The sequence below is a fragment of the Candoia aspera genome, chromosome 5, assembly GCF_035149785.1.
Source record: "Candoia aspera isolate rCanAsp1 chromosome 5, rCanAsp1.hap2, whole genome shotgun sequence".
Lineage (NCBI taxonomy): Eukaryota > Metazoa > Chordata > Lepidosauria > Squamata > Boidae > Candoia > Candoia aspera.
In genome coordinates this window covers 105,812,967-105,839,010 of record NC_086157.1, presented here as the reverse complement: position 1 = coordinate 105,839,010, position 26,044 = coordinate 105,812,967, and the positions used below count along the sequence as shown (strand labels likewise).

At 40.8% G+C, this 26,044-nt stretch overlaps 1 protein-coding gene across 1 annotated transcript; it reads right to left on the bottom strand.

Moving 5' to 3' along the window:
• Positions 1–952: 952 nt before the first annotated feature.
• CCDC83 (coiled-coil domain containing 83) lies at positions 953–24,440 on the bottom strand. Its single transcript, XM_063305895.1, has 10 exons — positions 24,321–24,440; positions 21,513–21,597; positions 18,124–18,292; positions 14,691–14,858; positions 12,814–12,905; positions 11,147–11,215; positions 6,895–7,016; positions 6,455–6,519; positions 3,734–3,918; positions 953–1,355 (listed from the first exon to the last, which is right to left on the bottom strand). The coding sequence occupies exons 1-10, from the start codon at positions 24,419–24,421 to the stop codon at positions 1,182–1,184; spliced, it is 1,230 nt and encodes a 409-aa protein (XP_063161965.1). The 5' UTR covers positions 24,422–24,440; the 3' UTR covers positions 953–1,181.
• Positions 24,441–26,044: the final 1,604 nt, after the last annotated feature.

Here is a 26,044-nt window from a genome sequence, read left to right as displayed (position 1 = left end):
ATTTATACTGGATGAGAGACCATCAGGAGGCACCAGAGCTACAGGCTAGACTGGGAAATCCAAAAATAACCTGGAAGAAGGCAATAGCAAACTATTAATGAAGTTACATGGATACATCCATGAAGTCTCTGGGAGCTGAACTCAAGTTAAAGGAGACTTTTCCCAATTAATAAAATTCTCACTTTGCTTTACAGTAAAACATTGATTTAATGGACCCCATTTAGTTTCAGAAAAACATCTGATGCAATGGATTAAATTTCTATTTGGACACCACTCTGAAATAACTGACAAATTCATTGCCTCTGAAATTGTCCTGATGAGGCGGTTCAATCCGTAGTACTATGATATCTGGGAGTGATTCACATCATTTGTGTTACATCGTTATAATGTCAATTTGCAAAATTTGTGTAATGTAAGCAAACAATGTAAGTTGAAGCAAATGTCCTTTCAGATTTAACAAACATTATATCCTGACCCTCCACTTAGTCTGTTCAGTTAAATTAATGTATATGAATGTTGTACTAGAGAAATACTCTTGGGAGTTGCAAATTCTGAGTCTAGTTGTTCATTTAATGGAGAACTTTAAAGAACTGTTCAAGTACTTCTAGTGATCCTGTTGAGTGAGCACCTATACCATTGCATCTATCAAATCAGATTAGGTCACTTCCTATTTTTATGAGGAAATCCTTTTCCATCAGAAAAGATTTAAAAATATATTACTTTCCTTTTCCAGAGAGTATTTATTTATGCAAGTATGTATGTCAACCATTGCTAGGACTGGTTATTCATTAATCAAAACTGCTAAAAATTAGGAACAAGTCTTTCTTACAAAGTGAGGCAGACTTGCAACTAGAAATCTTGCCCTTTATTTCAGCTTCTAGAAAAAGGCAGGCTTTTCTTAACATGTGGAAGCTAAGCAAGTTTATATCTATGAACAAATGACAGGAACTCAACAACATATACTCCTTCTATTGATGCATCCAATGCAAATCTGTTTAATTTGTAGGTCAGTTGCAAATGTCCCAGGAAAAGAGCCTCAACAAACAACAGCCTGTAGTTTTAAATCATCTTCCACTTTTTCATATATGCAAGTCAACTGCCCATAGTGCTTAAAGGTAATCCTAGATGCTCCACAGCCTATCTGAAGGAACATTCATCTTCTTTTAAGAACATCCTCTTTTTTAAGGAAACACTGATTTGATCATACGGTAGGTAATGTGCTGTGCAGAGCTCTTTGGGTCATTCTCATCCAAATGAGTTTTGTTGGGTATTTCTTTGATGTCTTCATGAATTGGCATCTTTTGGCCCACGGCACACATGAATTTCACATCCAAAGGACCCAGCTCCTTATAAACCTTGATTCAGAGCAAAAGAGGATGGAGTTATTTGATAGTAAATACATTGAAAAGCTCCAATTTCTCCTGCACCCACCCTTTATACTTACATGCATGCGCCCCATGCATGTAGATAACATGGATAATAAACAGCAACTTACACAGTGCTTAGCAGGCTGAATAAGGACTGGGGAAACATGATGCAAGTAACTAGACACCCAGGAAGGGTGCAGGATGAAGCTGAGCCAGGCATGGTCAACCTAAGTTGTCTTAAAGCATTCTTGTGAAGATAAAAGAGGAGGTAGATGACAGAAGCTCCTTGTAGGAGAGGGTAATCTTTTTTCTTGTTTGTCTTAACTCCACAATATGTGAGAAAATAAAGTTGTAGGCTTCTACAGGGGCAGAAGACATCCTACCTTGGCCAGGAAGGGAGATGCCCCTTGCCAACATTCTAGGTGTACATCTAACAGTTTTTTTCAAACTTGGCAACTTTAAGATGTGTGGATTTCAACTTAAGTTCAACTTAAAGGTGCCAAATTTGAAAAAAAAACTGATCTAATGCCAAATCCTCCAGTATTCCAGAGAATGCAGGAAGTCACCTTTCCAACCTGGTTGTCCTTTCAGATGTATATGCTTCAGTTCCCAGCATTGCCCAGCCATTGCTAAAAATCCTAACAGTTGAAGTCCACCACTCTGGAGAGGACCCGGCTTGGTCAAAAGCATGCTAGCTGGTTGAAAAGAAACTTCCAATCACATGCCAGCCAGCCACCCTAGCACTGAAAGATGACTGACTGAAGGAAGGCAAAGGAAGAGAGCAGTGGATGTTTGAGAAGAGAAAAGGAGGAAGCAAAAACAGCTCCTGACTGCTGAATCTGCTTCTATGCTGCAACCTGGGTTCAAGAGGGGTTTCCCTTTAGACTTGTATTAGATAGATAGATAGATAGATAGATAGATAGATAGATAGATAGATAGATAGATAGATAGATAGATAGATATAGAGATATATGATATGATATATATATGTATATGTGCATATATATATATATATAATTTTTATAGTGTGTGTGTGTGTGTATCGAAGCGAATATTTGAACTCTGGAGTTCCTGGTGCTCTCTGAGCCTTGTTTTTTTGCAGACGTTTCATTGCCAGACTAGGCAACATCTTCAGTGCGAAGAGGGAAACCCCACTCCCTCTTCGCACTGAAGATGTTGCCTAGTCTGGCAATGAAACGTCTGCAAGAAAACAACAAGGCTCAGAGAGCACCAAGGACTCCATATATATTTATATTTATATTTATATATTTATTTATATATATATTTATATGTACATTGTATTTTTTTAGTGATATGTTATTTTTATTATTTGTAAACCGCCCAGAGTCATTGTATACAAGTTGGGCGGTCGAGAAGTTCAATAAATAAATAAATAAATAAATTTGGCCACTGACTAGCCAATCCCATTTTATTCCAGCACTTCATGCCCATGTGGTTAGACTACAATTTTGTGTTTCATGAGAACCCAGAAATAGGGATAAATGGAATGAATTATGGGAGTTGTCATGTGAACTCATCCAAATGTGTCAAAATGTCAAGATCTATTACTAGGGCATCCCAAAGTATCTTCAGATACCATATATGTTGGAGGTTGACGTATTCAGCGGTGAGTGCCCCTGTGAGGAGCAATGTAACCTGAGCAAGGATCACTAAGGCAGGTTTTAAAACTAAAACTGAAAGTAGATTGATTTATAGGAACTGCAGAGAAAGGCAAAGCCTAGCATCATGTCCTTCGTTTGTCCGTGTACCTGGGAGGAGAGGCGGAAGGAGGTGACTTCAGATTAGCAATCTCTTGGACAAAGACCAGAGTGATAGACAGAGAATTCAGAGTAAACCTTTAATTCTCTATCTATCCTCTATGGCAGGGTTTCTCAACCAGGGTTCCATGGAACTCTAGGGTTCCCTGGGAGATCACAATTTACTTAAAAAAATTACTTCAAATTCAGGCAACTTCACATTAAAGAGGTAAGTTTCATTCTTTATTTTTAGTTTAAGAACCCTGTTAATGCATATAGACAGGCCTACCCATGAAACAAATATAATAATTTTGTAACTTCTGGCCTGTATTTGAGCCTGAATGTGCAGGGTTTCCCCAAGGCCTGAAAAACATTTCAAGGGTTCCTCCAGGGTCAAAAGGTTGAGAAAGGCTGCTCTATGGCCTCCTTATGGTCAGTAGGTTCTGAGATGCTGAAGAGTTGGCGCCACTGGATTTGCGCCTCCAACGATGTATGTATTGAGGTATTTGTAAATCCAGTGTCCACCAGTAGTGATAGACTTAACTTCCATAATTCTCAACCCATCTGATTCTTCCCCCCAAATCTTAGAGGAGGAAGATAAATCTTTACCTTGAAATCTTTTGTATCTTCGTTCAGAAGTGGGGGCAGAAACTCATTTGCTGACATTCCCCGCAAATAAACCACTTTGAAGTCATCTATCGACTTAATTTCTGCATGTTTGAAACCCCTTCTCTCATCACTTACTGGACGCTCCACAGAAATGACCATCTCCATTGCTGACATTTCAGGGACCTCTGATATAAAATAAATTATTTTGTTTTCTTTTTATTCTTTACACTCTGTTCTCTAGATAGAACCTGATAACACTAGATGGATCCTTCTGTTAAATTTTTTGAGACTGGCAAAAGTAAGGCAAGGTAAAAGAGCTAAAGAATGCTGGCTATCAATCAACTGGCCCTATTTGGAACCAATAAATGGAAACAAATTAAAAAAAAAATATATCGTGACGGCTTGGCTGAGACTAATAAACAAAGCTTTGTTTCCCCTGAGAAAGGAGTTGAAAACATCAAACAAGAAGGAAATGTAGGAGGCCAGAACGAAGTGTGAGAACTAACACTTATTGTGAGAACCAAGCCAGCTACCATGGCATCAAGGTATAAAAGGAAAACACTGGTGTTGAAAGCTGAGATTCCTTTCTGTTTCATCAGGACAAACACTGCTGGGAATCCCTTTTGTTTTCCTAACCAGGAGATAAGGAGATTTTTTTCTTCTTCTTTTCTTTCTTGGCAGGTACAAAGTATCCCTGTGTGTGCATTTTAGAGTATGTTCCAATCAAGTAGCTAAGAAATGCCTGATCCATGCTCTCGGATTGCTCCATGGCAGAGCTTCTCAATCTTGGCCACTTTAAGATGTGTAGCCTTCAACTCCCAGAATTCCATAATGGATAATCTCAACAAAACCAAATCCAAAGTGGTCAGGATCAACCAAGGCTTGATGAGACTATCCATTATTGTTGTGGTTGTTGTTATTATTATTATTCATAATTCCATTAGTTAAAATAGTATTTATTAAATTATTTTCATATAATAAATGTTTGGGGGTTGATGAACTGAAGAATTTGGGGACCCCTGAATTAGGGAGATGCATATTCTTACTTACAGTCTTTTTCTGGCAAACAAAAATGAATTTTTTGCAACTTGTGCACGTGACTAAATACGTGTGCTGTTTCTTACTTACTTTCCTTCTAAACATGGGAAAGGGTAAGAACTGTTTACAGAATCCGAAAGCCTGTCCTGATTTCTGTAACTGCAAATATAGCCCCTGGCCCCGGCTTAAGGACTGAAGGGTAAGACTTTTTTAGGAATTGTGACTTATGCAGAGACCTGCTTTCTGTGACGGAAGGTAAAATTGATCACACCCAGATCTGACCTCAACTGTACTTAGGAGCACAGTATGTTTTTTTGATGTATTAGGGAAATTAACTACAGGTAGTCCTCGATTAACGACCACTCGTTTGGAGACCGTTTGAAGTTATGATGGCACTGAACGTGTGGGGGTTATGATAGGTCCTTGAAGTTCTGGCCATCCCAGCAACCCTGCAGTCACATGACTGTGATCTGGGCACTTGGTAACCAGCTCACACTTACAACGGTCGCAGAGCCCCATGGTCACGTGGTCATGATTTGCAACGTTCCCTGCTGGCTTCCCACAAGCAAAGTCAATGGGGAAGCCAGCAGGGAAGGTCGCAAGTCGCTCAGGTAAGCCCCACCACCACCCGTGCACCTTTCCCCAGCCCCTCTGCACTCACGCTGTGTTTCACCAGCCTCCCACACACCCTTGCACATCCTGCCTGAGCCTTGCGGTGCTTGTGCCATGCCTCCCCCACCACCCGTGCACCCTCCCTGAGCCTTGCAGCATTTGCGGTGTGCCTCCCCCGCCACCTGCGCGCCCTTGCATGCCCTTCCCCACTTGGCAGCAGCCACCCCGAGCCCCACTGCACTTGCGCTCCACCTCCCCAGCCACCCACACACCCCTTGCTCCCTCTCCCACCTAGCAGCCAGCCTGCTTGCGAGCCGCCTGGGACTCGCAACTTCCTGCCGCCTTCCCCACTGACTTTGTTTTTTGGAAGCTGGCAGGAAGTTGCAAGGAGGTGCTCGCTTAATGACCCACATGGCCCTCGCTTTATGATGGCAACAGGGACTGCAAGGATTGCCATCACTAAGCGATGCGGTCCCATGACATTGTGCTTTATGACTGCATTGCTTAGCGATGGAAATTCCAGACCCAGTTGCCATTGTAACTCGGGGACTACCTGTATCACCTTGAGTTGTCCAAAAAGGAATTCCAAACTGGATGAAGTTCTGGGTGCCAGTTGTTACCCATCAGTATTCCCCGTTGTTGCAGGAAAGGCACAGGATTGTGATGAACTACTGTTATTCAGAAGCAGCTGTGTGTGCCAGACCTTTAGGATTTTATATGCATTGACAAGAATGCCACAGCGGAAACTGCTCAGAGCAGGGTTTCTCAGCCTTAGCAACTTTAAGACGTGTGGACTTCCACTCCCAGAATTGATACTGACCACTTTGGAAAACCATTTTCTTTGGAAAACCCCACCTTAATGTTAGGCTAAGAATGGGAATTCTGTAACTATCTGGAAAGTGTGGAATTCTAACACCCTTTGCCTCCAACCAACACAGTTTATGGCAGGGTGGCAGTTGGGCTCTCCAAATTCCCTACTGCTACTTCAAGTGCCTTTCTTTCTTACTTAATTCACAGCTACAAGACTTAGGCAGGTCAACTGGATTCAGACCAAAAAAAAGAGGTAACCACCTTCTTCTTGATCCATGCTTTCTTCTGGAATCTGCAAGCCCGCTCCTTGGGTAAGAAACAGCTTCCTAGAAAATGCAAAAAAATAGTAAAAGTAGCATCAAAATACACAATACACAGAAAACAATGGTAAGAGCCAGTTTGTGGTTAAGGCACCAGGCTAGAAACCGGGAGGCTGTGAATTCTAGTCCCGCCTTAGGCACAAAGCCAGCTGGGTGACCTTGGGCCAGTCACTCTCTCAGACAACCCACTTAACCTGGTTACTGAATTAACCAGGTTCTGCATTCTCACACTATGCTGAACAACTAAGTGGACTGGTTTGTCCAGCATGCTGAGCTACAAGGAAAAAAGAATAAATCAAAGTTAAAATTCATTGCACTCATGTGCTGACAATAACCTGGTTAGGCAAGCTAAAGGTTCGTCATATTCAGAGCCTTCTTTACCTGGGTATTCTGAGAAATTGCAATCTCCGCTCAAACAGTTTATCAATGAGATAGATATTTTCCTTCTCCAATTTATGGACAGATTCTTCTAAATCACTCACTTCTTTTCGATAAGCTGCAACCTGCCATAAAATAGGAAAACTAGTTCTGAAGTTCTAAGAAGTTACAAGCAGACTTACAAAAAGTTCCCCTTATCTATCTATCTATCTATCTATCTATCTATCTATCTATCTATCTATCTATCTATCTATCTATCTATCTATCTATCATCTATCTATCAAATTTTATCACTGCCCATCTCCCCCCAAAAGGGGGATTCTGGGTGGTTTTCTCTCTCCAGAAAGAGGAGGAAAGTCTATAAAACTGTAGACTTAACAGGATTTCCCTGATTTGAAACTGTATTTTGCAGCCTGCTGCTTAGTCTGGATGAAAGAGTGGGTTTTGCTGAGAAATAAGAGGATCTTAGAATTAGAAGGGCACGATCTGAGGTTCAGATGGCATGGCTTTCTATGGTACAGTAAAGTTGAGGTTAATGTAGTTTTTAAGAATCATTATACTGGAAGTGCCATATTGAGAATATGGAACAGATATAAACCCAGGCTGTGCCCGAAAATGCCTTTATGGGTTTCAGCACAAGAAGTATTTTACAGGAAAGAAACAGCAGGTAAAGAAAAATGGTTAATTTATCAGGAGTAGTTAGAACAGGAACATGGAGAACATAAGATGAAATCAAGAGAGCAACTGGCTGCAGAGGGATTTAGTTTTCAATGGTTTTCAGATGCACAGTTCAGAAATATTTAAGGTAGATAACTGGACATTTGGAATTGAGCAGCAGAAGACAGAATTTTAAGTTGAACTATGTACAAATGCATCTCAATTTCTTTCTAAGGTAGTCTTCTTCAACCTGATGCCCTCCAGAGGACAACTTCTGGTATTACCATCCAGTTTACAGTGTTTTTTTAATAAGAATTTTTAATAAGAATTTTATTAAGTTTCAAGCAAAGATGATAGCTACAGAAAAACAAAAAACTACAAAGAGAAAAAAGAGAGAAAACTTTAAAAGTGTAGAAACACAAGAGAAAAAGTTTCAAAATTACAAAAAGAGGTGTCCTAACAACCAGGAAACACACTGAGACATGGAACTGGTCTCTAATATTTATTGCTAGTACTTAACAGGAATCCTAACAAACTGAAGAAGCGTGGGGAAAACCCAGACATATAACCCCCAAGGGTTAAGGCGGTCCTGATCTGTGTCTCTTTGAATGGCTGAACAGTTCCTCAGTGCTACGCACGCGCTTGACAGTCTGGATGGGAGCCCCCTGCTCGCCATCCTTACTCATGTCAAGAGGTGACTTCCGACTTTTTAACAGCAAGGATATACAACAATTTTCCATAATCAATCCCTTAAAGGTAAAGGTTTCCCTTGACGTAAAGTCCAGTCGAATCCGACTCTAGGGGGCGGTGCTCATCTCCGTTTCTAAGCCTTGGAGCCGGCGTTGTCATAGACACTTCCGGGTCATGTGGCCAGCATGACGACTCGGAACGCCGTTACCTTCCCGCCGAAGCGGTACCTATTGATCTACTCACATTTGCATGTTTTCGAACTGCTAGGTGAGCAGGAGCTGGGATTAACAACGGGAGCTCACCCCGCCGCGCGGTTTCGAACCGCCGACCTTCCGATCGACAGCTCAGCGGTTTAACCCGCAGCGCCACCGCGTCCCTAATCAATCCCTTACTCTATATTAAAACAAAATCACATTATTTCTATAAACCATTCCATTGGCACATTATAAAAACACTAAATACATGTAGGAAAATGCTAATATCTTCAAATTTAGTATAAAAATAATAACAGGGAGACAATTATTTCCTCTCAATCCTCCTTAATATTTGGAGGGAAAACAAAGTCCAAAACTTAAAAAGAATTTTTTTTAAAAAATTGATTCCAAAAATAACAATAAGCATCAATAGAACCTGCTTCTCCTTGCTGTAGAAAGCCTCTCTGTAGGCACGTGTACTTAAAAGAAATATAAATTGGGTGACTTAGAAATGGGACACTAAAGGGTCTTAGTGTCCCTTTAAGGCTACAGCACGGCTTGGAAATGGAGACATCCCAGCCTCCCGGTTAGCTCTTACCAGTTGAACATGACCGCTGTTTGTGATCTTCTGGCTGCAAGCAGCCATCTGGAGGAAAATGGGGAGATTCCAGGTGTTTTCCTTTTTCTGAAAAAATACTCCTGGGCTTCAGAAAAACCTGCCTGAGCCTGAAAAAACTGCCGCATTGTCAGTTCTGACCGCTGAGCCTGTGGGCACAGCTGTTCAATCTGCCATGTCCCCACCGGAAGTCCCACTTTACAGTGTTAAACACATCCGGAAGGCCCATCAGGGAAGGGAAATAGTTTTATGGTTAGAATAATTGGAATAAATTAATTTCCCCAAACAAGGGGCCATCTGGGAATGTGTTGAACTGAATTCAGATTGAAAGGGTACAGGAGCAAAAATTGAGCAAAATTTGGCATGCAAAGTGTGGCTTAGTTCCAAGATGGGGATTTGCTGACAAGATTTTGCTCTTCAGTGGGTCACTGAGAAATATAAAAAATGCGAGAAAGCTTATTGTATGCCTGTATGATTTACGAAAAACATGATAAATTAAGTAGACTCAAATTGCAGACCGTTTTGTTCCGAGTATGGAGTTGAAGGTTGTTTGCTGAATGTGGAAAGAGCAGTATGAAACTAAGAAAACACATGAAAATAATTGGGATGCTTGCTGAATGCTTCAACACTGGAGTAAGACAAGAATGCATGTTGTTCTCATCAATGCTTAATTTTAGGACATGTAAATGCTTGTGGAAAGATAGTTGGTGGTATAAAATAAAGCTGGGATAAAAATCAAATCCATCCATCCATACAGATAAGGTCAAGAATGAATGGGTGCTGAATGAATGTGGAATGAATATGGAAGTGAGTAACCAGTACGAAAGAAGTTGAAATGGTTTTGATCTTAGGCAAAGAATGAGTGAGCTTCAAATCAAAACAAATATTTGAAAGAAGAGTGATGGGTTGAAAGGAATGGGAAGACCAAGAAAGCAGCAGCTGGATGTTCATGAGATCCTGAAAAAATACAGTAGTGAGAAATTTAAAGAACAAAAGACACTGTATTAAGTGGTACATATATGGACATAGCAGAAGCCAAAATGGCTTGGAAGAAGAGGAAGATAAAAACAGGTATAGGGAATGATGTTGAAGTAAACTAGATGTTAGTTTGCTAATTAGTCTTCTATTTCTTTGTCCACCTCCTGCCTTAATTGCTTTGGCTTCCTTCTTCTTACCCCCTTTCTGCACTCTGCATAATATGGCCTCCCCCATGATGGGAATGCATGTACAGTAAGTATGTCTGCCAAAGATTCTTTTAGCTGGAAATGCTGGGATCTTGGCCAGCCCTGCCATTAGTACGATGGATGTGGCTGCCTCAGGTGATGGATGCTGGGAAAAAGTGGAGGCAGCAGCCCTCCCTCCTCCTGTTTTACTCTCTGGAGCCAAAACCACAGCAGTGATTATGTTTACATGTTGCTAGACTGAATATCCAACAATCCAGTTCAGTGTTTCTCAACCATGGCAACTTTAAGATATGTGGACTTCAACTCCCAGAATTCCCCAGCCAGCATTAGCTGGCTAGGAATTCTGGGAGTTAAAGTCCACACTTAAAGTTGCCAAGGTTGAGAAACACTGATCCAGAAGAGCCCCTTACTGAAGCAATCAGGTGGGGCCAGGACCTACACATATGCTTCAAAGGTAAAGACTCCTTTGGGTCAATCTCTTGGTAACTACACGAACACACCCTTATAATTTTCTTGGAAGCCACAAGGAAGCCAGTTTCCATTTCCTTCCTCCTACCTTTTTTCAACCTTCCAATCTAACTGATAGCCCTGAGATTTCTCGATGGGCTTCCACTCAAGTACTCACAAGGTCCTGTCCTGCTTAGATGATTTTTCAAAATCAACCAGAACTGCACAAATGCATACCCAACTTCAAAAACCATTCTGAAGCACTATTGCCCAGAGCGCGACAGCATGTTTTCATGGTACTAACTTTGCCGCCCCCGGCTTCCATTTCTGCCTTGCAGAGCTTGCTAGTCAAAATATGTGCCCTGCTGCCCAGTTGACCCCTTAGCCTCTTTTTGCAACCATCCAACCTCCTGGCCACCAATGGATCTGCCTTCCATCTGTTTTCCACCATGCAGAAATCAACTCACTTCTTCTTTTAGCCACTCATATTCTTTAATCTCCCTGCGGCTGATCTTGTCAATGTGCTTAACAGCATTCTGGGGAAATAAGTGAAATACACTAAAACCAAAGTTGTAATCATTATGTTGAAGGAAACAAGAGACAAGAGTTTAGACAGGATGCCACAGATGCATACGATACATACACATAAACGTCACACAACTCCAAGTCATGTTTAAGTTTTTCTACTCCCATTATTTTTTCAGAAGATCCTCTCAGCATCTTATGACATGGCATATAAAAGCATTACTTTAAATAATGTGCCAGAATAAAATATTTATACTATTCACAGTGGATTAAACAACAGCTCCTACTAAAAAGCTTGAAGGAATCCAGTAGCGTCTTTTCCAGCTAACAAATTTTATTAAAAAACATAAGCTTTCATGAGTTTCATCCTTTTTATATGCCTATTAATAACATTCGTTAGTCAGAAATGGTAGTACTGGAATCCTCCTGATTTTTGCCACCATAGACAAATGCAGCTCTCCTCCTACCAAGTCTACTCAAGCAAAACACCATGTGTAAAATAAGAGGAGGAAAGAATCACCAAAATCTTGCCGAATTTGCGAATGTCACAACATTTTAGCAACATCACATATTGGATTTTGCACATTGGTGAGTTCTTCCAACATTTTGAAATTTTTATGCAACATTTCTTGAGATGCAATAATGCCCATACCCTGCAAAATTGAACGATCTTGTGCCATGTGGTTATTTTTTAAAACAATGTTTATTTAATTTTGGAGTTATACCAGTACCATCTTGAATTGTTGTAGACACCCTGAAGCCATTAGGCCCTATTGCTGATCCCTTGCTTAAAAATTTCAAGAGTGAGCAACTCTTCTGCATTATGCCAAGAGGCCCATGCAGATATGGGTTTGCTGAAGAAAGAAGTGGCAAGTGGGAAAAGGAGAAAGGGAATGAAATTAGAACAAAAAAAAAAAAAAAAGGGACAGGATCGAAATTTGTATTTATAATTAAACGCTTTAATAAAGGGAATCCATATTCTGCTTCCAACAATGACTCCCCAGAGATTCCCCAATGGTCTGAACGACAGACAGAAAAGTCTTCAGAGATAGAACAGCTCCCTGATATACACCCTTTAGCCATCCTTGTCCAATTTTTGCATAAAACTGAAAATAAGCATTTCTAAATCAGTATCTCAGTTCTTTGTGTTGATTTGCAGATGCCCAGGCAGGAGCATGCTGGTTTACACATCGTGCTGAGCCAAATGACAATATAAATATACTGTGCGGGAAAAACATTGAATATGATTAAAGATATAGACAAAATGTGTGAACTCGGTTATTGTCATTTGGCTCAGCACTGTGTGTAAACCAGCATGCTACAATTTATTAAACCATGGCTTAGCCTTGTGTATGGACCCAACAAACATCATCTCGTCTGGGAGTTAAGATGACTCGTAACCTCCATAAGCTTCTATTGTTCAAACACACCATCCTTTTCTACCTCATTTCTCCCACCTGTGTTGAGATTTCAAGTCCCAGAATTCCTCAGTGTGGCCAAATGCTTGCTGGGGCATTCTGGGAATTCTAGTGCATCAGGCAGCAGCTAACTTTGAAAAGGCTGAGGAGGAAATGCCCCTGAAAGTCTGGAATAGCAAAATCAAACATACCTCAGTGGCCCATTCTTTCTTTAGCTCCATTTTTCTCATAGTGTATTTGTCAATTTTTTCCTTCGTTTCTTCCAAAGAAATTCTAAAGAATTCTTGAATGGGGAATAGGGTGGTGAGGAGACAGAACATAAAGGAAAGAGATCTATAGTCAGGCCTTTTATGCTGCCATCAAGAATGTTAATTATTCTGGAATTTAAGACAGCACCTCTGGTTTCTCTCAAGTTTATGTCACTACATAATTCAATGTCACTTGAGCAATGATAGTGCAATCTCTCTGTAAAAATGAAGTGCAATTGTTTGCTCTTTTGGCTAATGCACAAAGCTTTCTTCAGCTAGTGCTTCCAGATGTTTTCTTTCTGCAGTTCCCAGAATTTCCCACCAGCGTGGCCAAAGGAATAGAGGATCCTGAAACATTTGGAAGATGCTATGCTGCTTCAGCTCTGTGGTTCCATCTGTCCTGAGTTTCTCCAACTTAAAATCTGGAGATAATCAGGAATGGGAACTTCTTGACTGCACACTTGACATTAGGTTGAGTTGGCCAGCTGGCAATATGGAGAGGATCAAGCTGGACTTGACAGCAGCAAATTCAGGCAAGAGAATTCTCCTGAATGACCCTTGTCTCGGCTTCTCAGACTTAACCAGCACTGGTGCTGAATTAAAAGGACTTGGGAGCCACACAGCTTCCTGAGGCTGTTAGTTGCGTAGCTGTCCCATGGAAAGTTGGAGGCTTTAAAGAAAGAATAAAAACAAGGGATAGGAAGATACCTAGGGGCATAATACCCAATCCAGAATTTCAGTACTGTACATGGATTTCTCATCACCTGCCACCCAAAAGCTGGCCACCTCTGATTTCCACCAATACGGTTCCTTAGCTGGATTGTTCCTTCTGACTGTATTTATTGAAAGATCACAGATAATTGGGCTGAATTCATCTTTTCCTCTATATTTATTTATCTTTTCATCTGTATTTATTGAATGACCATTGATCATTGGGCTGAATTCATCTTTTGTCCAGCAGCACTTGCTACACTGCAGCTTTCACTGAGCAAATTACTTCTGTCCTGAGATCCCTTCTGGCTCATGGCCACGTTGGTCCCAGAAGTTGGGATTTCTTTTCCTTGAATATGTTTGGACTTGTTTACGCTGAAATGTATCCACCCTTTTAAGGACTACTCGCTCCTTTTGGAGGCAGTGAAAGGATCCTGCTGATGCTTTTTACAACTTGCCTCAGTTTGAATCGGTTGAGGTCCTCCATAAATCTGGACGCCCACAGTTCATTCTCTCCTAACACTAATCTTGGGGGCTCTACCCTTTGTGCTTTGGCACTGAAAGAATATGAATGACAAACTCAAACAGCCAATCATCACTTTCTCTCATCCCCACCTACTCCACAGGATTGTTCTTGAGGGAGGAAAATTGAAGGTGTTTGATGAATGTATGCCATCTTTTGCTCCTGGAGAAAAAAGTGGGATATAAATTTAAAAATACAAAAACTCCCTTCCCAACTTCTGTGGTATATAAATTAGGTACCAAGGCTATAAAGTTTAACAAATTCTATTTGGAAGAGGTCCTTGGAATGAAAGGGAGGACAACCCCAGCAGCTGTTTGGACCTCCTAAAATCAGCCTCTTCTCTCCAGGGTCAAATGGCAGCTGTGAGGAAGCTTTGCACAGCCATGTTGGGTACAATATAGTGCAAGTGTGAGTCCCCATCCAATGCCGACCTCAAAAACTGGATATGTAATTAGGTTTGGGATGAAGGTTGTAACCAGCTATGCCTACAGTTCACTTCTGTCTGGAATTAAAGAGGATCAAAAGAAATTGAGTGATGGGGGTGGTTTGAAACAAACTTCTTAGTAGGCCTCTAACAGACACTTACCTGTCATTTCTTCAAGATCTACCTTCAATTTTTCAATATCCTGTTCCAAGAACTGAATCTGATTTGCATGTTCAGTACATCCCACATTTTTATAGGCCATCCAGTAGTCTATTTCAGCTTGTTTCTGGAGAAGTTTCTGTTCAACATAATGTATCTGGTAACGCATATCTAGAGCAAGGCAACAAGGCATTGTTTTCCATAAAATTACATTATTAGTAACAGCTGTTGTTCCACAAAAAATATTGATAAATACAGAGACACCTATATTTATACTGGACCTCAATGTACCAACTTTCCAAACCAGTTAACATCATTTGCATCATGATGTCCTTCACAAATGATGCAGTTTTATTTTTATTTTATTTTCACTTTTACATTTATATCCTGCTCCAGGAGCTTAAGGCAGCATGCACAGCACTCCTTCTCACAGCAAGAGCTGTGAGATAAATTGAGTTGAGAAGAATGACTAGCCCAAAGTCATCCAGTGAATTTGTGTAGCTGATGGTGGACGTAAACCTGAAGATCCGACTCTTAGCCACTTCACCGTATCAGCTGCCTTAGTTCTTAGATTTATACCTTGTCCTTCATTCAGGAGCTCAGGATGGAGTCGGTATGTCCCTCCCCATTTTCCCCCACAGCAGCATCAATCCTGTGAGATACTTGGGAGTGACTGGCCCAAAGTCACCCAGGGAGCTTCTGTGGCTGGAGGGGAACTAGAACCTGGGACTCCCCAGTCTTAGTCCAATGCTCAAGCACTGCACCAGATGAGCTCTCATTCTTCTCATAACTTTTTCACACAAATGCTGCAAACTGATTCCATCAGCATCATCTGTCAGCCTCTGGTAGACAGAAATGACTGATGCCACCAAAGCAGTCTCTCAGAGCTCAAAATTTATTAAGCTCAGTCAAGAAGACTACAGTGACAACACAAGCATTCTAGCAAATACTCTACTTTGTAAAAAAGAAACTAAGCATAAGCAAATTAGAGTGGGACCAGGCTGGTTCTTTTTCTCAAGCTCTTTCAATGTCAAAGGTGATGGAGTTTTTAAAAGTTAATAAAAGAACTCCAAGCAGCTAACGGCAGTCTTGCAGAGTAGAAGCGTGAACCAAAAGAGAACTTGCACATTAAGCTTAATTACGTTCAGAAATAAATTCAGTCTTCACACTGTAGTTAGATGAAGAAAAATAGAGATAGCTTACTTTTATTCAGTAGATCTGGATACAGGTAGGTTCATAGTAGAAAGCACCTAATCATCACTGGTTCTTGGTCTTTCTATGTGGAATAGAAAGTCTGTGTGCGAGCAAGATAGTAAGGGAGGAGCTGCAAACCTGCAGCCCTCCTGCATGCATGTCTGCTCATGAGGTAATGGAGACTGTGAATCCCCCAGACTCAAGGAGGAGGAAGAGGAAATCAGGTGACCCACATGACATCTCACAAGCACAACAGAGACACACCTACCAGATAAACCCCCTTACTATGCTTGTGAGACAATGCTGAGTTGACCCCTGATAATTCCAACAAAAGGAAGGACCTTTGTTTCTATTTTTAAGGAGCACAGATGGCACCTGTTGAAATTACGGAAATGGCCCACAGACTTCTGGTCAATGTGAAATCCAGCTCTTAACTAATTTGCATACGGGTGTTATTATGCATAATAATATTATGTAAACGGCACAATTTGCCACTGCTACCCTCTGATTTTATAGATGTTTGTGAATAACGAACTAAACCCTCCACCCAGCAGGTCTATAACAATTAGATTTCACTGCATGTTATATACAGTGTGATTTCAGTGCAAGAAAAAATGTCTGAATATGTAAGGAGCTGGGAGAATAACCTCGGGAAACAGAAGCAAGAGCCGCAGCCAGGGCAATGGTCAGACAAGAGATGTCTCAGCCCACAGAAGGAATAGGGGTAGGGAAAGCGTCTTGGAAGGGACCCTCCCTAGTTCTTTGGCAAGTAAAGGCAAGGGAGGGAAGAAGGGCTTTCAGACTTGCAAGGTTCTGTTACTGTAACCCTACGATAGAGGTAGCATTAGTACTCATGGTTTGGTTTCCTGTCTGGACTACCTCGAAGGGCTGGCAGAAAGCTCACAACAGTCTGTTTACACCAGCCTTTCTCAACTTTTTGACCCTGGAGGAACCCTTAAAATATTTTTCAGGCCTCGGGGAACCCCTGCACATTCAGGCTCGAACAGAGGCCAGAGGTTACAAAATTATTATATTTGTTTCATGGGTAGGCCTGTAGATATGCACTAACAGTGTTCAGTGTTCTGAAACTAAAAATAAACAGTGAAACTTACCTCTTTAAAGTTGCCCAAATTTGAAATATTTTTTTTAATAAATTGTGATGTCCCAGGGAACCCCTAGTGATCGCTCGTGGAACCCTAGAGTTGCACGGAACTTTGGCTAAGAAACCCTGTTTACACGTTGTTCACACAGGCTAAGTTCCTGCATGTTATTTAACCTGGTTGTGGAATCAGCCCATTTTGGGGAGTTTCTGCAGTACGCTGAACCATAAGCGAACCAAATTAATACAGGGTCAAAGCAGTTGCTAGGTCTGATCTGGTCCCGTATGTGACAGCCACGGAATCATTGAAACAGAGAAAGAATGCTGTATCAATTCAGCTTCTGATTTAAAAAAAAATAAAACTTGCTGTAATATAAGCAAGCTGAATCTTGGATGTTCCGCACTGGTTTAGCAACATTTGGAAGGCCACAAGTTTTCCACTTCTGGACAGGGATATTCTCACATAAGTAGCTGAAATTTCAAATAGTCTGTAGCCCAGCCCCACCTATCATTTAAGGGTTTACCGGAATAAGAGCAATGACACCTCATTCAACAGACTAATTGGGAGGAAAGTCTTCCATTATTAATGAATACCTATTTCACCATAGAGTATTTACCAGCCTTGATTAGTGTGTCATTTGCTGTAATTTATATCGTTGGCGGTAATGGGGTCATTGCTCAAATGACTCTCGCCAGTGCAGAAAATTGGCCAATTTTGCCTATTGCCACACAAAGACTTTGCATTGCATTCCAGTCAATCAAGGTTTCACTGTGCAACGGCTGACAAACCAGCCAGCATGGGTGTGACGTGAAAGGATGTGTCTGCTGCATCTTCCCGACACAACTGCTTCTCTCAAGGAAAAGATTTGTGCAGCCCATTGTTCTTAGAACTGCACTCTTAACGTGCGTGGAGAGATCCCAGGAACATCCTGTGAAAAGGATTCCTTAAATGCCTCCAAAAATGATCTCCATTCCCTATCCCAGTGTTTCTCAACCTCAGTAACTTCAAGATGTATGGACTTCAACCTCCAGAATTCCTCAGCCAGCACTGCTGGCTAGGGAATTCTGGGAGTTGAAGTCCACGCATCTTAAAGTTGTCTAGGTTGAAAAACACTGCCCTATCCAATGAGAACAACAGCTCACCTTTAATATGTTTCTCCTGATCCTTGATGTACTGCCATTTGTCCATCATCGCTTTCTCAACATCATCCCGGGTAACAATTTCTATTTTTTCAAGCTGCTTCTCCTGTACTTTCAGGTTAGTGAGCAGGGCCCGGATGTGTCCAATCTGTTCATGCTTGAGTTGCTGATTCTGGGAGAGGGATGGCAGGATAGAGAATGTGTGTGCTTGATTGTTTTGGAAGGTAAGGGTTATATAACTGATTCCAAGCAGTTCAAAATCCAAAGCTATTTAGAACAATGTTCACTATCCTCTGGTGATGCTGGTGGAAGGAATGGATCCCCTTCTTCTGTATTATAGCATCCCACCCTTACTTGTAAAAATACTTGGGCACAGAGGCAATGTAGTCAAAGAGGGGCTGCTGCTTATCTCCAGCCTTACACCAAATGGCATGTGATCCCCCTCGTTACTTCTGTACACAGGATGAACACCATGATTATTTATTTATTTAGCATACAGGTAGTCCTCACTTAACAAACATTTGTTTAGTGACGGTTCAGACTTACGACAGGGCTGAAAAAACTGACTTGTGACCGATTCTCACACTTACAACCATTGCACCTTCCCCATGGTCACGTGATCACAATTTGGGCACTTGGCAACTGGTTCGCATTTATGACCATTGCAGTGTCCCATGGTCAGGTGATCACCATTTTCGACCTTCCCAGCCAGCTTCTGACAAGCAAAATCAATGGGGAAGCGCATGATTTGTTTAACGACCATGTGATTTGCTTAATGCCTGCGGTGATTCACTTAACAACTGCCGCAAAAAAGGTCATAAAATCGGGTCACATTTCCTTAATGACCACTCCGCTTAGCAATCAAAATTCCAGTCCCAATTGTGGTCGTTAAACGAGGATTATCTGTATTTATATAACCGTCCATCTCAGAAACATGTGACTCTGGGTGGCATACAACCCAACAACAGTTAAAAAATCCATAATAATTAAAAAACAATAAAAAATAAATAAAATAAACAGATAAAGTAAACAGATAAAATAAGCAGATATAACCCAAGAAAGCGGAAGAAAAAACATCACTTAAACTCATACAACCACCTTGCAGGCTCTGCCTGGAATCCCCAAGGCTGGTGAAAAAAACATGTTTTAAGGGCCTTCTGGAAGGCTAACAGAAATGGGGCTAACCTCACCTCGGGAGCTTATGCATGGAAGATACATGGCATCATCTCCTTGGATCCTGAAACCCAAAACCTGAGCTGAGGTTGTGTTATCCAAGAAGTTGTTGAGCCACCAGAAAAATCCTGTCCTTGCTCATGATCCCTAACCTGCCAAAGACGCGATGCTGGGAAATTGTGCTATCTCAGTTATGTTGGACAGGGTAACTTAAGGACAGGGGTTGGGTGGATTCTTGGCAGCCCTCCCCTCCCAGCAAATGTCACCATCTGGCAGGAAAACATCTGCCAATCACTCTGCTTCATGTGGGCAGGCACTGGGGGAGGAGATTTGACAAATAGCTAGATTAGCAGGTTGAGCTATCTGTCAACATTTGCTCCCATTTTGTCCAACTGGTTTTGTATAGATGCGTTCAGAGGAAGTCCAGATTTCAGCTGAGAACTGAGCTCTTTTCAGATATGGAATTAGCACTTTTTTGGAGCTTGTCTAGTAGAAGCCTGACCATGAGGTGTTGGGAAAGCCTGCTTATTTATTTATTGATTGATTCATTCATTCAATTTATATTGCTGCCCATCTCAAACTAGGGACTCTGGGTGGCTAAGATGCACCATGAAACCACAGAACAAGAGCTGGGTCTCTAGCACCCATCTCATTACGTTGACTGCTAGCTGCTATTCAGGCTGATCCAGCTGCTAGCGAGACTCTTCCATCTGCATAAAGTAGGATGGCCCCAGAAAGGGGTGCCTGCGATCAGAAGAGAGGAAGGGTGCCTGCAGTAGCCTAGAGCGGGGAAAACATTAATTTAGTATCAGAAAAGCTAAGGTTGATTTAATGCTGCCCTAGATAAAGAATAGGAATGAAATGAGGGCAGCCTTATGAAGATATAGCAGAATGAAGAAGTTGCTGGGGCATTTTTGTGTCATGCTAGAAGGCAAGTGGGGAAAGTCCCTTAGTCACTACAGAGTAGTAACAAAATAATATAAAATACTGAAGGTTATATAGTCCATGTACTTTTCCTGGCAACAATACTGTAGTGCAGTGCTTCTTAACCTTATCTCTTTTAAGATGCATGAACTTCAACTCCCAGAATTCCCTATCCAGTATGCTGGCTGGGGAGTTCTGGGGGTTGAAGTCCACACATCTTAAAATGGCCAAAGTTAAGTGGTTTGCCATTGACTTCTCTTGGGATTTTTTTAAAACTCCCATTTGAGCCACCATTCCTGAAATTCCCATGTGCTCCCCTATCCAACGTGGACCGATCCTGTCTAGCTTCCAAGATTAGCAAAGTGGTCACTGCTCCTTTCTTCTAAATATGCTTATCCTCAATCTACCAATCTCCATTATATTGGAAATGCACCTCTCAGAATTCCCAGGGATTCTGAAAGTTGTAGATCCAATGCCCCTGAGGACACCATCTGGTGTGGGGAACCTAGGAGGAGGGAAAATTATGTACACTACCTTGAGTGGCACAAAATTAAGGTGGGTTATAAATCTAATAAATAAAAGGATAAGTAAAGCAGGAGCAAGTATAAGGAAATGGAGTGGCCTCCTCACATTTGCCTGGGTCTCTCTTTGGAGAGCTGCATGAATTATGCTGAAGGATAAAGAGCTCCTTAATTAATGGCCATTGGGGACACTTCCTGGGCTTTGAAGAAGCAGTATAGAAAGAATATTGATGCTTTTGAACTTTGGAGTTGGAGAAGACTCCTGAGGATATTGTGGACAGCCAAGAAAACAAACCAATGGATCATCAAACAAATCATCCCAGTTTTCACTCGAGCCACAAACGACCAGGCTCAAATTATCCTATTTCAGACACATTATGTGGACATCCAGCTCTCTGAAAAAGGCTCTAATGCTGGGAAAGGTGGAAGAAAGGAAAATAGAGCAAGGTGGATAAACTCAGTTACAGTGGCAATGGCAGCACCATTAGAATACCTGAAAGACCAGGTTAGGGACAGTCATGGAGAAATCTATCTATGCGGTTACTAAGAGTTGACACTGGCTTGATGGCACATAATCAAACAACTAATCAATCAGTCAAGGGCCCTTCCATTCTCCCTAACCTCAGAAGCCACTGCTGCTTCTCAGAAGCAATTACCAGACTTTTTAAAAGCAGGTATGTGAGGGACTGATCCTCAATGATTCTACATTACAAACAGGTGCTTTGTAATTTAGGGTCCCTCCTGAACCTCGAGGAGGATCATTTGCTTGCTTACTCTTCCTTTGCTTCTTTCATTCTCTGATTCCAGTTGCCTGATTTCACCGAGAAGCTCATCAACGGCCTCTTCCTTAATCTGAATTCTGAAGGGAATTGAAAGACAAAAATAAGCTGTCATGCTTTCAAGGGCAGAGGTCACAAGCTCTCTTTACAAGGAAACACAGAATACAAATATAAGAAATAGGTTAAACATTTGAAGATTCTTTGCTTCAGATTGTATTTAAAAGAATACAGTGAAATCTTGATTCAATGGAAATTGATACAACAGGGAAACATTCCAGTTTTTTGGTCATTTTACAATAATTTGCATCCTTTGCCTAATACAAATGAAAAATGGGGTCATTTGCATTGCCACAGATGACATACTCTTCGATTAAACGGACAATTGAGGGTAACGGATGCCCCGTCTTCCCAACTGGTCTATTAAGACAGATTTTATGGTGATTAAAGCTAGGCAGTCAGAAACATGGGAAATACAATCTCATTTGCAAACCACTATCTCCACCAATTGATTAATCTCTGTGAGCTGGCAGCACACATTCAGTTATGATTTAATCAAGCATTTAGCAACTATTTTAACAATCCTTCCCATTACTGTATCCCAAGGAAGCTGAAGATTAGCAGTCCCTACCCATTTCTTGGCAGTTTTACTTCCCCTGCTGAATAGAAATAAATAAATAAATCTGCAATGGCCCCCAAAGTGGACATAATTGTGGGCGGGAACTGTTTTGTGCCCCTTTTTCACTCCCCTGTGTACTACGGAGGAATGAAAAATGAAATGGCAACCGAGATGTCATTCCTAGCAGGATCCTATTTTGTGCGCGCCATCTAGGACTTAGTGTGATCATGGAAGGGAAAGGATTAGTTAACCCAATGTTCAACTGGGGAGTTAATTTAACCAGTCAAGACTGGGGCTAAATCTAACCAGGTTAATAGGTTGGATCTTTGACTCTGCTTTTCTGTCTACAGGACACACACACTGTCAGGTCTCTTGGCCAGCAAAGCAAAATACTGTAGAAGAGTTTTCAAACTTTTTCAGGCTGTGGAAACAATTAGTTAGGAAAAAAAATTCACAGAATCCCTGACCAAGAGGCAGAGCTCTAGAGAAAATGGGCTGTGTTTGACTGAATTTTTTTTTTCTCTCTCTTAAGTCTCTTGGGGAATTCTATCAAGTTCTTGTGACACCTGTGGGTTTCCTGCTCTAGAATATATTTCCCAGAACATGGAGGCTCAGATAGGATTTATCTGTAACAAGACTATGAGGTCATTATGAAAAAATGCCAATGACTGCTGTGTATGAAGTGGAAGCTCTATTTATAACTAACAGTGTTTAAATTTTGTGCATTTTTTTTCTCCTGCCTGCTCTATGTAAAGGCTAGAAGCAATTTGGGATAGGAGATACAATTTCCAACTGTTCCATCACTGCATGTGAACTACATTTCATAATACCCCTTGCATGACCCTGTTAAGTGTTGCATACACATTGGCTCTCTAAATTAAAATATTTACAGTAACTTCAAAGCACTTTATTATCTTCATGTATATTCTGCTAATTTACAATTTGGCTTCTTTACAGCTAGATATCCCTTCTGTTCTACTGGTTGGAAAAACAGCCTCAGACAAAACTTTGCATAACAAACATGCTTTTGAATTGTCATTCTTATTTTTTTCTTGTTTGGCAGCTCACTTTGAACCACTCCTGCTATTCATACCTCTTGATCTCTTGGAGAAAAAGTGGGATATAAATCTAACAGATAAATCAGGGTTTCTCAACCAGGGTTCCATGGCACCCTCGGGTTCCGCAAGAGTTCACTAGGGGTTCCCTGGGACATCACGATTTATTTAAAAAATTATTTCAAATTCAGGCAACTTCACATTAAAGAGGTAAGTTTCACTCTTTATTTTTAGTTTCAGAACACTGTTAATGCATATATACAGACCTACACATGAAACAAATATAATGATTTTGTAACTTCTGGCCTATTTTTGAGCCTGAATGTGCAGGGGTTCCCCGAGGCCTGAAGAATATTTCAAGGGTTCCTCCAGGGTGAAAAGGTTGAGAAAGGCTGAGATAAATGTAAATAAGATAAATAATGTAAATACATCAATAAACAAACAGGGGCAGTCTCTCCAACAGCTCAAGGAAAGCTTAGCATGATCACTGGACACAGAAATCTAATTGACTATGAATGTTAGCAGATTGCTAGGAAAGCCTTTGGCCCAGGAGAGATCAGAAAAGTCACACACCAGGCATTTCTATAAAAATAATTTTATTTACAGAAAACAAACATATTTAAAGGCTGTTTGCTGAGAGGAGAGATTTCTCTCAGCTGCATATTCTCTGCAAGCCTACACAGAAGGGAAAAAGAAACTAAAACAAGTCTAGGCAAGTTCCTCCCTTAGGCAATGCAATCATTAACACGTGAAAAGGGGACAATTAAATTCAACCTCTTCACTCAGCCAAAATGATTGGTTACCATAGTAACCTTAATCTGTAGTAGAAAAACATATTAACAATGAAAAGGTAAAATAACCCTGAAAATGGTAGAGGGGAGAAGACAAAATGGAAGGGAACGCTCTGCAAGAGGGCATGGACAAACAGCAAGAACCATGAACTGGAACATGTTGTTACAACTCTCATCCTAATAACCAATCACTTTAAAAAGTACAGATATTTTCCTGCTATTCTATAATAAGTTCAATGGGATAGAGGAGAACAGTCTTACTATTGGCCCCCCCACCAAATTTGTCAGTCCACTAAACAGACCTAGAGTAGGATTGTGAATTTTCTGCAACCTATACATACTGATATGCCAGTAGGGCTTCTGGAAAATAGGTTCTAGGCTCCTTGGACACTTGTGAGTTTCCCTTCTTCTTCTTCTTCTTCTCCTTCTTTTCCTTTGCCATGGTTTATGCCTTTATGAAGTCAAACAGATCCAGAGGGAAAGATAACAAATTAAGACTGCACAGAAGCGGTGAGCCGATAGTTCCCACCTAGTCCTACAGAGGTTTCTGAGAAATATGTTCCCCTAGGTTCATTAAGACTGATTCCTGGGGATGTGGGTATAGGACTGCAGCCTAAATCATAATTTATTTATTTAGCTTTCCCAGTTATCTTTACATCAGCTCTAGGAGAAAGAAAGATGTCTTTATAAATCTGAAAGCTAGGTTTTGGAAAACAAATCTTTAACAGGTGCCAAATTTAATTATTACAGCTTTAGTTGAATAAACATTTGTGAGCCATTTTAATCAGTGGGGTTGGGTGAAAGACACATTTGTCAATTTGGTTCTGGCATGCTAATATCGATAAGGAATGAAAAAAAATTATATAGTTTACACTGTTTTAATGTAAAACAGGTTTATATATAATTTGAAGTTATATAACCCATATTTCCCCCCCACTAATGCATTCCTTCCATACTAACTAAAATCAAAGAAGATGACTATTTAAACTTTTATTCTGTCAAGCTTTTTAAGATATAAAATGGTTGAAGTCTGGGATAAAAAATAGAAAATCAGTTCATTATTCTGGTTTGTTGTATATGTGAGAAAAGCTGCATCTTTCAAAATCTCTCTGCCTTTTCCCCCCCAACCCTTAAGAAGTCAATTTAATGATTTTAGAATGCTGTGGCTTTCCAAATCAGACAACACATAACTTGGCTATAGTTCCCTGTTCTTTATTTGTGCTAAAGAACAGACCAAAACTGAAACACAAACCCTGTTTCTGTAATTGAGATACCCTCCCCTTTAAAAATATTTTTTTCCAATTAAAAATGATCATGTTCTGTGTCAGAAGCAGTAATGATTATTCCAGATGACAGTTAAAATAAGGGAATGGGATGTCCTCCAAATACCTTTACTCACCCCAAATACCACACTTAGGAATCCAGAGTTTGTTCTCCAAGTGAGCTTGGCCCCTGAAGAATTCCAAAATATGGAACACACAGTAACACGTTAATAAAATAATGTATTACAAGGATTAACCCATGAACAGTATTATATTAGAAGACACTGTAATGTATTAAATGCATTTATTTCCTGTAGATATAAACTGTCTTTTATTAGGGAAGTTGCTTTATTGGGAACATCCAGACTTGGTCAGTCATACCTAAGTCCCTCGAAAATTAAAGGACTTTAGCTATACATTATAATTAATTATCTCATTGTGTTCAGGGCAGTATCTCACAAATAACTTAGCCTGCATGTTGCTATTCCAAGAAACAACCACAAGAAGTTTTAAATATAGCAGAAAATGAAAAGAACCAAGTTGAGAACAAGAAATTCTTGCTTTAAACAGGAATCAGGTTACTTTCAAGTTTTGCACGTAGTGCATCCCTCAGAAAGAAAGAAAGAGGAAGGAGGGTGAGGGGGAAAGGCAGAAGGGAGGGAGAGAGAGGTAAAAGAAGGAAGAGAACGGAGGGAAGGAAGGAAAGAAGGAAGGAAGGGGAAGGAGAAAGGCAAAGGGAAGCAAGGTGAAAGAAGGAAGAGAGGAAGGAAGAAGGGAAGGAGGGAAAGAAGGAAGTGTAAGGT